Source organism: Gobio gobio (genome assembly GCF_949357685.1).
Source record: "Gobio gobio genome assembly, chromosome: 10".
Classification (NCBI taxonomy): Eukaryota; Metazoa; Chordata; class Actinopteri; order Cypriniformes; family Gobionidae; genus Gobio; species Gobio gobio.
This window is the reverse complement of record NC_137116.1, coordinates 9,172,098-9,186,213: the sequence shown is the minus strand read 5'-3', so window position 1 is coordinate 9,186,213 and position 14,116 is coordinate 9,172,098. Positions and strand designations below refer to the sequence as shown.

Here is a 14,116-nt window from a genome sequence, read left to right as displayed (position 1 = left end):
CCCCTTGAGACGACAGAATGATGCATTTTATTTCTGAAAAAAATCCAGAAAAATAGCATCATTTTGCGTCACCGGAGGACTACAACCAGTAGAAGGAGCTGTTCTGCATGTTTTCAACCCACCCATAGGGGAGAGATCTCACAGAATGTAAATGAGCACGGCACGGCCATTAATAATGGAGCCGTACGGAGCAAAGTGAGTGTTTCAACTTTACAATGAATTCCTATGAAAGTTTAGCTTCCATATGCGATCTTATAGCACGCCAGACTGGACACGCGTCGTGAATGACTGCCGCGCTTACCTCAGCTCTTTGCTCTCATGATGAATGAAATCTGACTCCTGCTGCGTCTGTGCCGTGGCTTTCGTTCAGCTCACTCACACTGTATTGAACAGACACGTTCAGTTTTTAATTGTAGTGTCTGTTCTCTAACTGAACTAAATGATTTTATTACTATGGAAAACAAAACGACCGTGGGCAAGGTATGTAACCAGTAGCCATGGCTTTGGGAGTGGCCTCCTAGGGAAGCGAAGCAAGTGCATTCTGTGAGTTGTTGTCTTTCATCCACATGAGACAAAAATAAATGTTCTGTCTTTTCTCAGTCTAGAAGGCACATCATTTCACATTTCTACTACATAAATGATCATCTTCCCAGTGCTGAAGTACCCCTTTAAGTGATATAACTGGAAAGAATCATTAAAAATCATAATATAGGAGAATAAATATTAATGCTTTGATTCAAAATTTAATTAGGATATATTTAGGTGCATGCGCCGTTCAATCTGTTCTGAAACCCAAAACTCAGGGCAAGTCAACTCAGAGTTCAAATTTAAAGGGTTAGTTCACCCAAAAATGAAAATGATGTCATTAATTACTCACCCTCATGTCGTTCGACACCCGTAAGATGGACTCCATTGGCATTCAGCACATTTACACTCCCAAGACCCATAAAAGGCACTTAAAACGTCGTTACAAAGTCCATCTCACCACAGTGACTCTACAAACATTTTACGAAGCGACGACAATAGTTTTGGTGCGAAAAAAAAAAAATCAAAATAACACCTTTATCCAGCTTGTTCTTGTCTTCCGTGTGTGCCTCCACGGCGCATGCGCGAGAATATGACGCAGATCCGGCGTTCGGACACATGACCCAGAAGCGATTTGTTTACAAGCAGAGGAAGACGCGCGTATCTAAGCTGTTGAATTCTACATTGATCGTGCTTTAGGTCTCGGCGTAGTTCTCAAAATGGGGTTAAAGTGTGTATTTCATGGATTCCCGAACCCCGGCGCTACGTCATATTCTCGCGCATGCGTCGTGGAGGCACACATGGAAGACAGGAAGAGGTTTTTACAATACAAAAACTGTCGTCGCATCGTAAAATTATTGTAGAGTCACTGTGGTGAGATGGACTTTGTAACGACGTTTTAAGTGCCTTTTATGGGTCTTGAGTGTAAATGTACTGAATGCCAATGGAGGCCTTTCTTAGCCATCAGCTTTCAACAAAAATATCTTCATTTGTGTTCCGAAGAAGAACGGAGGTCTGACTGGTGTCGAACGACATGAGGATGAGTAATTAATGACAGAATTTTCATTTTTGGGTGAACTAACCCTTTAAACTCACAGTTGGTTGAACCTCCTTATTGAAACGGGCCACTGATGGAAACGGTGCAGTAGAATCAAGCAAAACACTTGGTTTGGTATATCCTTTATTTGGAAAATAAAATAAATGTGGCATTAAATTATGTCTGTCTATAAGATAAGATCCAGCGTAGAAGCATTTTATATTCAACTACACTGTAGAATCAGGAGCTTGGTTTATTTGGCAAAAACCCTCGCAGTCAATGGCACTAAAACTAAAGAACTATTTAACGTGAATGTTCCCTCATTTAAATACTCGCCAATTGACCACCATGTTTGTAGGCAAAACTGAGCAGATGAACACAGAACTGAAGAGCTTGAGACTTGACTGGTTTTACAAAACGAAAACAATCAAAAACATAATTTAAAAAAGGATTTATAGTCATCTTTACAAATATATATATACATTATATATAGCAATACATATATAATATATATATTTCCACTTCTTAATTTACAGACTGGTCTCCTTTTACAACACTGATGTACTGGACAGTCTATGTACCGTAGCACTTTCCAACGCCCAAAAAAACAAATAAACAACAATAAATTAAAGTCTGTGAACTCTAGAGTAGCATCGGTATAAATACAAAAGTATCTAGAGTTGTTTAAAAACAAACCAAAGTTCTAGTTTGTTCACAATAACGGCAAGCTACCCTGCGGTGCCAAAATAATCCCGAAAACATAGAAGAGTCCCATGAGGAGATTGAGCTTGGCGGTCTTTTGCGGGATCTTGGCGTAGCACTGGCAGCGGAACTGCCTCTCCAGAGGAAAGGCCATGGGCAGCGTGAGCAGCGGAAGAGCCATGCTGATGGTGTAGCGCGTGGCTAAGATGCAGAACAGCAGGTAGGGCACGAAGAGCAGCAGGTTGTAGATGATGTAAGACAGCGTGGGCCCCACCAGGATGGCCAGGGTGACGATCCCCGCCTGCTTGTCCGAGTCCATGTCTCGGGTGTTGTTGCTGTGCAGGATGGCTTCGGTGTTGAGCGCCAGCGGCACGGCGTACACCAGCGGCAGCACCGACAGGTAGCCCACCTGCACAGCGTGAGCGAACATCACCGCCAGAGGGCCGAAGGTGATGAGGATGACCACGTCACCCAGAGCCACGTACTTCAGGCCGATGCCTAGAGGCAAAACACAAGAACACGTGAGAAAACCACGCTTGTGAACAGATGCCAGGAAAATGACTGTGTCAGGGGCCGTTCACTCACACACACACTTTTGCTGTTAGTCTTAATTTTTCCCCTAAGCTTATTAAAATGCATGAACAGTGCTAAGTAGATTACTTACAAAGTGTAGTAAGTGTACTCCATCACTGAATACAAAGTACAGTAAAGTAATCTAATAGATTACACATTTTAGGTAATGTAATCCGTGTACTATAAGGTCAAAAGTAATGAACAACTGATTAGTGTAAAACAACTTTAATGCACATGTGCGACCAGCACGTACAAAATATGCACAATTACAAAAATCAGGCGGCGCACGTACAAAATACACACGTAAATCAGGAAGTACACTTTGGGCTTTAATGCGAGTCACTAATTAATTCGATTTGTTTACCTTAAAATGGTAAAATATTTCTGTCAATTTTCCGGTATGAGAAGTTGTAACATTAGCAGTAATAAAAAAAAGGCAATTTTTTTTATTGATTAATTTCTGTTTAGCTGTATTTGGAAATGATATGTGAATGGCCTATTACCGATAAAAAGACCCAACGGCATTGCTTTTGTGAACATTACATTAATTCAATCCGTTAACTTTACAGTAATTTACCCTGTTTAATGAGTGTTTAATAATATATAGTTCTAACAATATTAGGTTATTAACTAACATTTCAAAAATCGATTTTTGAAAGTTGTGAATCGATTTGAATCAGTAGAGGACAGAATCGTGATTCAGACACGAATCAGTTTGAGTCAGTAGAGGATAGAACCGTGATCCAGATGTGAATCGATTTGAATCAGTAGAGGATAGAATAGAATCGTGATTCAGACGCAAATCGGTTTGAATCAGTAGAGGAGAATCGTGATTCAGATGTGAATCAGTTTAAATCAGTAAAGGATAAAATCGTGATTCAGACGTGAATAGGCCTGTCGCGATTGGTCGATACAATTGACTGCGTCGACGCTGTTAATTAGTCGATGTCAATATTTTTAGTCGAATGGGTAAGTTGGGTACGATATGAAATTGTATTAGTACCAGTACTTTAACAGCGCTCTAATAAGAGCAGTATTTCTTAATCTGCGCCGATGTGTGACAGCAGGAGCGAGGACATGTGTGTACTAAACCGTACCGTTCACTAAACAATGGAAGCAGAACAGTCACATATATATACGCGCAGCTCAGGAAAAAGAAGGCAACAGAAGTGCGGCGTGGCCGGGACGTGCTTGCGCTGCCGGACCAAGCCTGTAGTGCTCCTCTCAGAAACTGAAGCTTCCGCGCCTCGATCGCCCCCCGGTGGCTGGTCCCAGTATAGCTCCTAAACTCCACCCCTCCATGTATTTGAATGGACGCGAGAAACACTAAACAATTCAATTACACATCAAATAATTGTTTCCTAAAGATGGTTTCTGTCATTTTAGGCAGATTTTATTACGATGATTTCATTTCAAGTGTTCGTTTTTTAAATAAGTTTAGTTTTAGTGAGATATGTGATGCTATAAAAACGGGGGGTGTGACGTCATGAATGACAGCTGAGATTGACGGCTTCTCTGAGTGAACTTGTCACTGAGGCATTAACAGACTTTTTTCAGGATTTTTGGGAGGAGATTGAAGCTTTAGCTTTAATTTCTACATTTCTATAACAGTTTATTTCACACCAACATAATGAATTGTTCTGCATCTGTGAGAGTGTGGGCGGGCTTTTGATAATCGCGCCTCAACTTCCTGCTCTCTACTGCGCAACTCCGGTCCCGAGATCGCTACTGCGCAGACTCGGTCCCAAGATGTCAGCGCCGTGTGCGGGCCTACGAAAGCTTCAACTATGGTCAGAGGAAGTCAATGAAGTCGCGTCGTCCATATTTTTTTACGGTCTATGTGCCGGACTCTGAACTGAAGCGCGTGCAGCCGCCTTTCACTCAGACAGAACGTGGCGCCAGTTTCGCGGGTTATTGGGTTTGAATGGTAAAAAAAAAAATATGTAAAAATGCACGTCCAGACATTCGGGGTTCCGAATATTCCTGAGTATTCGGGTAAACGCAGTCGTATATGTCTTTAGTGAACGTATACATAGTTGAATGAGAAATCGGGTGTTACAATGAATTTGGTCCGTGCAGCTCTTAAAGGGTGCTTAAAGGTTTTTTTAACCCTAAAACAATGAATAGTAAGTTCTGTCATATTATTCAATTACTTTAACAGTTTTTTTTGCCATGTATCGATTCAGTATTGAGGTATTTTAGTCAGGTATCGTATCGAAGTCATAATTTTGGTATCGTGACAACACTATTCTATATTAAAAAGTATTTGCTGATATTCTCTTTTTTTGTTATGTTGGTTTACAAATTTGTACCTTTTAAAAAAAATTCTCTTTTAGTTTTACATTTTGTCAAGGGCTTGTTTACATTTATACTTTTTTATAGTATACTACTGAAGGCCAACGTTGCAAGTTGAATTAAATATTTTTAAGTAAATTAGTCAATAGATTAATCGATAAATTAGTCGATAGATTAATCGATATAAAAATAGTTGTTAGTGGCAGCCCTAGACGTGAATCAATTTAAATCAGTAGAGGATAAAATTGTGATTCAGACGCAAATCAATTTGAATCAATAGAAGATAGAATAGAATTGTGATTCAGACGTGAATCGGTTTGAATCAGTAGAGGATAGAATAAAATCGTGATTCAGATGCAAATTAATTTCTTCCCCACCCCTAATATCCAGCATGCTTCTTAGTTTTTTCTCGCTAACAAAATCAATGATCATTTTACATACATACGACACTGATAACTCACAAAATTAAGATGCTGAAGCTGAATTAACCCACTGTCGTGGTTTACGTGCAAACCAATAACCCGACAATGCATTTACAAGGCGATATTATTAATACATCAGGTTATTCCACAGTAGTGACATCAACACCTCATCATTGGTGCATGTGACTGCATTTTCAATGCGAGATGTGATGATAAATAAGTGATATTTTGACTGAACTGTGTGTTTACATGTCAGGAGGAATCCAGCGGTCGATCGGCTTATGCTTAAGCTGTTTATGACTGATCACAGGTTAACATGTTTGAGCACACGCTTTGTCAGCGTAATCACGTTAAGACTCAGTGTGACCGGCCCAGACATGACCTCAACATATGACAAAAAACAACAATATTCACCTCCAGTGTAAAGAAAAGAGCTGGACAGCCCTCCGAAATAAATGAGCGCTAAGTGCTCTAGTTTGAGGGTGGACAGGAAGTAGAGCAGCGTGGCACAGAGACATCCCGCCGAGTACAGCACCGCTCCGAGCATCACCACGTCCTGCGGCTTGAGGATCTGATCCACCAGAGTCCTGTCGTCGCTCTTCTTATGATCGATTCCCTTGGAGAAATCGTAGTAGGTGTTGACCAGGTTCCCCGCGCCGTGAACCAGCAGAACCGTCACGGCACACACCAGGAGCACCAGGAGGTCCACCGACCCCTCCAGCTTGTAGGCCAGAGCGCTGCCCAGAGCCACGGGCGTGAGCGAGGCACTGAAGCTCCACGGCCTCAAGGCCAACACGTACGCCGCGCACTTGCCCTGCACGTCCAGAGCCATCCTGGCCACGCGAGAGAGCCGGCTGCCACGCTCACGCTCCAGTGCGGACGGCCTCGAGCCATTCAGTCCGTTAGATCCCGACAGCACGCAGGTCTCTCCGCTCGTCTGCTTCATAGTAGCTCAGTCCAGCGGCGCTTCAGAGAGGTCAGAGCACGCAGCTGTCCAAACACACAACACTCAGATCAACAACCTTGGATATTACATAGTGTTATGCAATTGCAGTGTAAATATGTTCATGCCACCTCCATTAAACAGTTTGTGTAAATGTTAAGGCTGCACGATTTGGGGAAAATATCGAATTGCACTATATAGGGGATAGGGAACCGTCAGTCAGTGCACTATATAGGGGATAGGGAACCGTCAGTCAGTGCACTATATAGGGGATAGGGAACCGTCAGTCAGTGCACTATATAGGGGATAGGGAACCGTCAGTCAGTGCACTATATAGGGGATAGGGAACCGTCAGTCAGTGCACTATATAGGGGATAGGGAACCGTCAGTCAGTGCACTATATAGGGGATAGGGAACCATCAGACAGAGCACTATATAGGGGATAGGGAACCATCAGACAGTGCACTATATAGGGGATAGGGAACCATCAGACAGTGCATTATATAGGGGATAGGGAACCATCAGACAGTGCACTATATAGGGGATAGGGAACCATCAGACAGTGCACTATATAGGGGATAGGGAACCATCAGACAGTGCACTATATAGGGGATAGGGAACCATCAGACAGTGCACTATATAGGGGATAGGGAACCATCAGACAGTGCACTATATAGGGGATAGGGAACCATCAGACAGTGCACTATAAAGGGGATAGGGAACCATCAGACAGTGCACTATAAAGGGGATAGGGAACCATCAGACAGTGCACTATAAAGGGGATAGGGAACTGTCAGTCAGTGCACTATATAGGGGATAGGGAACCGTCAGACAGTGCACTATATAGGGGATAGGGAACCATCAGACAGTGCACTATATAGGGGATAGGGAACCATCAGACAGTGCACTATAAAGGGGATAGGGAACCATCAGACAGTGCACTATAAAGGGGATAGGGAACCGTCAGACAGTGCACTATATAGGGGATAGGGAACCATCAGACAGTGCACTATATAGGGGATAGGGAACCATCAGACAGTGCACTATATAGGGGATAGGGAACCATCAGACAGTGCACTATAAAGGGGATAGGGAACCATCAGACAGTGCACTATAAAGGGGATAGGGAACCGTCAGTCAGTGCACTATAAAGGGGATAGGGAACCATCAGACAGTGCACTATAAAGGGGATAGGGAACTGTCAGTCAGTGCACTATATAGGGGATAGGGAACCGTCAGACAGTGCACTATATAGGGGATAGGGAACCGTCAGACAGTGCACTATATAGGGGATAGGGAACCATCAGACAGTGCACTATATAGGGGATAGGGAACCATCAGACAGTGCACTATATAGGGGATAGGGAACCATCAGACAGTGCACTATAAAGGGGATAGGGAACCATCAGACAGTGCACTATAAAGGGGATAGGGAACCATCAGACAGTGCACTATAAAGGGGATAGGGAACTGTCAGTCAGTGCACTATAAAGGGGATAGGGAACCATCAGACAGTGCACTATAAAGGGGATAGGGAACCATCAGACAGTGCACTATAAAGGGGATAGGGAACTGTCAGTCAGTGCACTATAAAGGGGATAGGGAACCATCAGACAGTGCACTATAAAGGGGATAGGGAACCATCAGACAGTGCACTATAAAGGGGATAGGGAACTGTCAGTCAGTGCACTATAAAGGGGATAGGGAACCATCAGACAGTGCACTATAAAGGGGATAGGGAACCGTCAGACAGTGCACTATATAGGGGATAGGGAACCATCAGACAGTGCACTATATAGGGGATAGGGAACCGTCAGACAGTGCACTATATAGGGGATAGGGAACCATCAGACAGTGCACTATAAAGGGGATAGGGAACTGTCAGTCAGTGCACTATAAAGGGGATAGGGAACCATCAGACAGTGCACTATAAAGGGGATAGGGAACCGTCAGACAGTGCACTATATAGGGGATAGGGAACCATCAGACAGTGCACTATATAGGGGATAGGGAACCATCAGACAGTGCACTATATAGGGGATAGGGAACCATCAGACAGTGCACTATAAAGGGGATAGGGAACCATCAGACAGTGCACTATAAAGGGGATAGGGAACCATCAGACAGTGCACTATAAAGGGGATAGGGAACTGTCAGTCAGTGCACTATAAAGGGGATAGGGAACCATCAGACAGTGCACTATAAAGGGGATAGGGAACCATCAGACAGTGCACTATAAAGGGGATAGGGAACTGTCAGTCAGTGCACTATAAAGGGGATAGGGAACCATCAGACAGTGCACTATAAAGGGGATAGGGAACTGTCAGTCAGTGCACTATAAAGGGGATAGGGAACCATCAGACAGTGCACTATAAAGGGGATAGGGAACCATCAGACGGTGCACTATAAAGGGGATAGGGAACTGTCAGTCAGTGCACTATAAAGGGGATAGGGAACCATCAGACAGTGCACTATAAAGGGGATAGGGAACCATCAGACAGTGCACTATAAAGGGGATAGGGAACTGTCAGTCAGTGCACTATAAAGGGGATAGGGAACCATCAGACAGTGCACTATAAAGGGGATAGGGAACCATCAGACAGTGCACTATAAAGGGGATAGGGAACTGTCAGTCAGTGCACTATAAAGGGGATAGGGAACCATCAGACAGTGCACTATAAAGGGGATAGGGAACCGTCAGACAGTGCACTATATAGGGGATAGGGAACCATCAGACAGTGCACTATATAGGGGATAGGGAACCGTCAGACAGTGCACTATATAGGGGATAGGGAACCATCAGACAGTGCACTATAAAGGGGATAGGGAACTGTCAGTCAGTGCACTATAAAGGGGATAGGGAACCATCAGACAGTGCACTATAAAGGGGATAGGGAACCGTCAGACAGTGCACTATATAGGGGATAGGGAACCATCAGACAGTGCACTATATAGGGGATAGGGAACCATCAGACAGTGCACTATATAGGGGATAGGGAACCATCAGACAGTGCACTATAAAGGGGATAGGGAACCATCAGACAGTGCACTATAAAGGGGATAGGGAACCATCAGACAGTGCACTATAAAGGGGATAGGGAACTGTCAGTCAGTGCACTATAAAGGGGATAGGGAACCATCAGACAGTGCACTATAAAGGGGATAGGGAACCATCAGACAGTGCACTATAAAGGGGATAGGGAACTGTCAGTCAGTGCACTATAAAGGGGATAGGGAACCATCAGACAGTGCACTATAAAGGGGATAGGGAACCATCAGACAGTGCACTATAAAGGGGATAGGGAACCATCAGACAGTGCACTATAAAGGGGATAGGGAACCATCAGACAGTGCACTATAAAGGGGATAGGGAACTGTCAGTCAGTGCACTATAAAGGGGATAGGGAACCATCAGACAGTGCACTATAAAGGGGATAGGGAACTGTCAGTCAGTGCACTATATAGGGGATGGGGAACTGTCAGTCAGTGCACTATATAGGGGATGGGGAACTGTCAGACAGTGCACTATAAAGGGGATAGGGAACCATCAGACAGTGCACTATAAAGGGGATAGGGAACTGTCAGTCAGTGCACTATATAGGGGATGGGGAACTGTCAGTCAGTGCACTATATAGGGGATGGGGAACTGTCAGTCAGTGCACTATATAGGGGATGGGGAACTGTCAGTCAGTGCACTATATAGGGGATGGGGAACTGTCAGTCAGTGCACTATATAGGGGATAGGGAACTGTCAGTCAGTGCACTATATAGGGGATGGGGAACTGTCAGTCAGTGCACTATATAGGGGATGGGGAACTGTCAGTCAGTGCACTATATAGGGGATGGGGAACTGTCAGTCAGTGCACTATATAGGGGATGGGGAACTGTCAGTCAGTGCACTATATAGGTGATGGGGAACAATCAGACACTAAACAAAAAATTAAACACTGATTTCATATATACAGTCTTTCAAATCATGCACTTTTCAAGGACCTCTTTATAAATATGGCAGTTTCAAAGGTTTTCAAGGACTTGAATTTCAACAAGTCAAATTTAAGCACCTCGTACAAACCCATCAAAACATGAGAAATGTATTTAACTTTTTTTAAATATGATAAATAAATCAGGGAAGAACAAAACTACCCATGGTTAAGGCATTTATTTATCTGACAAAATGATTTCATTGTGTTCTCCCTAATACGTTTGATTTTGAGAGTGTAGGGAAATCGGTTATGTCCTTTAGGGGGAGTGGCCGGCGTTAAAGAGCTCACGTGACTCTGATTGGTGGGATTCCTGTGCTGCATCATAGGTAGTGTAGTTTTCCACCACAAATTGAATTTAAAATATGTTGAAATAATGCGGGCTGGCAGCTTCAACAGAAGCAAACACCATTGATTAAAAACCTCGTATCTCACAGTACGGCTGACTTTAACAAATCAGAAGATATCGTTAAAAATCAATTTCCCGATGGAGAAAACGAATGGAGTTAAAATATTTTATGCACTCCAGTTTGGGCCAAAGGCAAAAAAACACATCCATAATAGTGTTTCCATGAGTTTGTCATTCAATGCCAGAGTAATATAGGTCTACTAATTAAATATAAATAACTTTTTATTAATTTTTATTTATTTATATGATTCACAATATTAATTACAGTGGAAATGCCTAAGAAAAGGGTCCATGCGAAAAACATTATGCCCTTCAAAAAACACAAGGACGCAACAAAAACCTGCCAATGGCCAAATGCTTTTTTTTTTAATAATAAATTAAATAATCCACTTGATCTTCATTATTTTAACACTATTAGTAATAGCATGGCTTTCAAGACAGTAATGCCATATTTTGAGTAGGAATTTTTTTCAACATCTCCCAGATTAATTATATTTAAACATGATTGTATAACGTATTAACAGTAGTTATGAAAAGGTGTCCCTCGCATTGCTGTAAAGTATGATATTGTGAGAGCATAATGAAACATCCGCTCACCTGTTGATCCGCTCATTAACATACAAACGCACTCAGATTATACACATAACTCATGCGTTTCATCACTGATGATGATGATGATGATGGTGGTGGTGGTCCGGCTGCTAAAGGCTAACACTAGTGAGAGATTATCAGAGATTATGGCCGTGTCTGTCAGGATCGTACCTCCTCCACACACACACTTCGGCAGAGTCACTCAGCGAGCCTCTCACGCATCGCGCCGCGGCTCCATGGGTCAATCCTCGCAGTATCCGAGCATCAGAGAGGCACAAGAGCGCAGGTTTAACCGACATTAGCGACATTCACCGACTCACACACCGCCATTTCCGTCCAACACCTCAGAGTGCAGCCGCGAGGAAAGCCCGGGCGGAAACACGGCGCAGCGCCTTTATTCCGAGGCGTTCAAAGTCAAACTGTGTGAAATACATAATGAAATAAATATATTACAACTAATTAATTAAAATAAATATAAATAAATAAATAATACAATAAAATAAAGATAATTAAAAGAGTAACATTTTATTACATATTAAAACTGAGTAAACTATGAAACATTTATTTAAATAAATAAATAATACATTAAACAGTACAGTACTAAAGTGAGTAGTAAATTGAGAATAAGGTTCTCACACAATGAGTTTTCAAACTGGGGTCCAGGGGGCCGCAATGTAAATTAAATGTAAATAAATGAACAAGATTAAAATAAATAAGTTATTAAATTAAAACATCAAATATGTAAATAATTATTGTTCCCAAACTATTTTCTAATTATCTATCTAACGATTATCTAACAATTAATCACATTTATTTGTTTACTTATTTTTATTTTAAAAGTAAATAAATACATTTGCTTTATTAAAAATGTAATTATTTTCTTCATTTAATTTGTAAATTTGCTTAAAAGTCTAGAGAAAAAATGAAAAATATTGAATATTGAATGTTAATTTACCCTATGATAAAAATAAAATTAAAATTAAAGAATGATACAATTAAAATAATTGAGATTAAAATAAATATATGTGAAAAATATATAGAGTAAAACTGTAAAAATGTCTAATAATCAGTGTTGGGGAAAGTTACTTTGAAAAGTAATACATTTACAATATTGCATTACTCCCTTAAAAAATGTGTTACGTTACTTCTGCGTTACTGCTGCGCTACTTTTTTCTCAACTGGGCTGGGCTTTTTTTTTTTTATAACGGAAAGTTCTATTTTGTGCAAATGTAAAGACCTCTTCATACCAAAATTGAAATAATAAGCCTCAGGCTGAGGTACAAATGCAAATTCACGTGTGTACAGTGGATTATCCGTTACAGAATACTCAACCTTATAATGAACCCAGCAGTTCATCTCTTGCGCCTCCGTCAAGGCCAAAAAATCCATTGAGGACTATATGTGGAAGAATTTTGCGGACTATGCCATTTTGTGGATTTTAATGACGTGGCTCTAAAGGACATTTTTAGATTCAGGCTAAATGAGCCCCTTTGCTCACAGCTGCCTGGGGCAAAAATTCATTTGACTCTAGCCCAGTACATTGACCATGCCCTGCTGCTTAGTGGCTCTGCATTTACTGTGGGAACGCTCGGTGGATGAGGAGCTCCTCAATCCCACAGTGCCTGCCACCCCTCGTTTTGTTCACGTCATACCTGCCCTGCCACAGTCTGTCCACGTCCAGAGCCAAGCAACGTCCCCTTTCCACGTCCAGAGCCAAGCCACGTCCCCAGTCCACATCCAGAGCCAAGCCACGTCCCCAGTCCACATCCAGAGCCAAGCGACGTCTCCTGTCCATGTCCAGAGCCAAGCGACGTCCCCTGTACACATCCAGAGCCAAGCGACGTCCCCTGTCCACGTCCAGAGCCAAGCGACGTCCCCTGTCCACGTCCAGAGCCAAGCGATGTCCCCTGTCCATGTCCAGAGCCAAGCGATGTCCCCTGTCCACGTACACAGTCCAGAGTGGGCTCCAGCCCGTGACCAGAGACCAGAGAGAACTCCAGCCTGTGACCAGTGTCCAGAGAGGGCTCCAGCCACCGACCAGCATCCAGAGACGGCTACAGCCCCCGACCAGCATCCAGAGACGGCTCCAGCCACCGACCAGCGTCCAGCGACAGCTCCAGCGACCGACCAGCATCCAGAGACGGCTACAGCCCCCGACCAGCATCCAGAGACGGCTCCAACCACCGACCAGCATCCAGAGACGGCTACAGCCCCCGACCAGCATCCAGAGACGGCTCCAGCCACCGACCAGCGTCCAGAGACGGCTCCAGCCACCGACCAGCATCCAGAGACGGCTCCAGCCACCGACCAGCATCCAGAGAGGGCTCCAGCCCCCGACCAGCATCCAGAGAGGGCTCCAGCCACCGACCAGCATCCAGAGACGGCTCCAGCCCCCGACCAGCATCCAGAGACGGCTCCAGCCCCCGACCAGCATCCAGAGACGGCTCCAGCCCCCGACCAGCATCCAGAGACGGCTCCAGCCCCCGACCAGCATCCAGAGACGGCTCCAGCCCCCGACCAGCATCCAGAGACGGCTCCAGCCCCCGACCAGCATCCAGAGAGGGCTCCAGCCACCGACCAGCATCCAGAGAGGGCTCCAGCCCCCGACCAGCATCCAGAGAGGGCTCCAGCCACCGACCA

At 43.7% G+C, this 14,116-nt stretch overlaps 2 protein-coding genes across 3 annotated transcripts in view; one reads left to right on the top strand and one right to left on the bottom strand.

Moving 5' to 3' along the window:
* Positions 1 to 14,116, top strand: part of LOC307132267 (interleukin-17 receptor E) — a 517,506-nt gene that overhangs the window by 71,097 nt on the left and 432,293 nt on the right. The gene's annotated exons all lie outside the window — the stretch shown is intronic.
* On the bottom strand, positions 1,736 to 13,266 carry ubiad1 (UbiA prenyltransferase domain containing 1). Of its 2 annotated transcripts, none has more exons than XM_079827094.1 (4): positions 13,129 to 13,266; positions 11,483 to 11,895; positions 5,968 to 6,543; positions 1,736 to 2,761 (listed from the first exon to the last, which is right to left on the bottom strand). In XM_079827094.1, exons 3-4 carry the CDS (start codon positions 6,497 to 6,499, stop codon positions 2,274 to 2,276), a joined length of 1,020 nt encoding a protein of 339 aa, XP_079683220.1. In that variant the 5' UTR covers positions 6,500 to 6,543; positions 11,483 to 11,895; positions 13,129 to 13,266; the 3' UTR covers positions 1,736 to 2,273. The 2 variants fall into 2 exon arrangements, with proteins under 2 accessions (XP_079683220.1, XP_079683221.1); XM_079827095.1 differs by having other exon boundaries at positions 11,648 to 11,895.

Bases quoted from the DNA above. Each gene is read 5' to 3' on its own strand.
- ubiad1 (XM_079827094.1), bottom strand. From the start codon at position 6,499: ATGAAGCAGACGAGCGGAGAGACCTGCGTGCTGTCGGGATCTAACGGA. The intron at 2,762-5,967 runs GTGAATATTGTT...TTTTGCCTCTAG, and splicing joins CTCTTTTCTTTACACTGGAG to GCATCGGCCTGAAGTACGTG.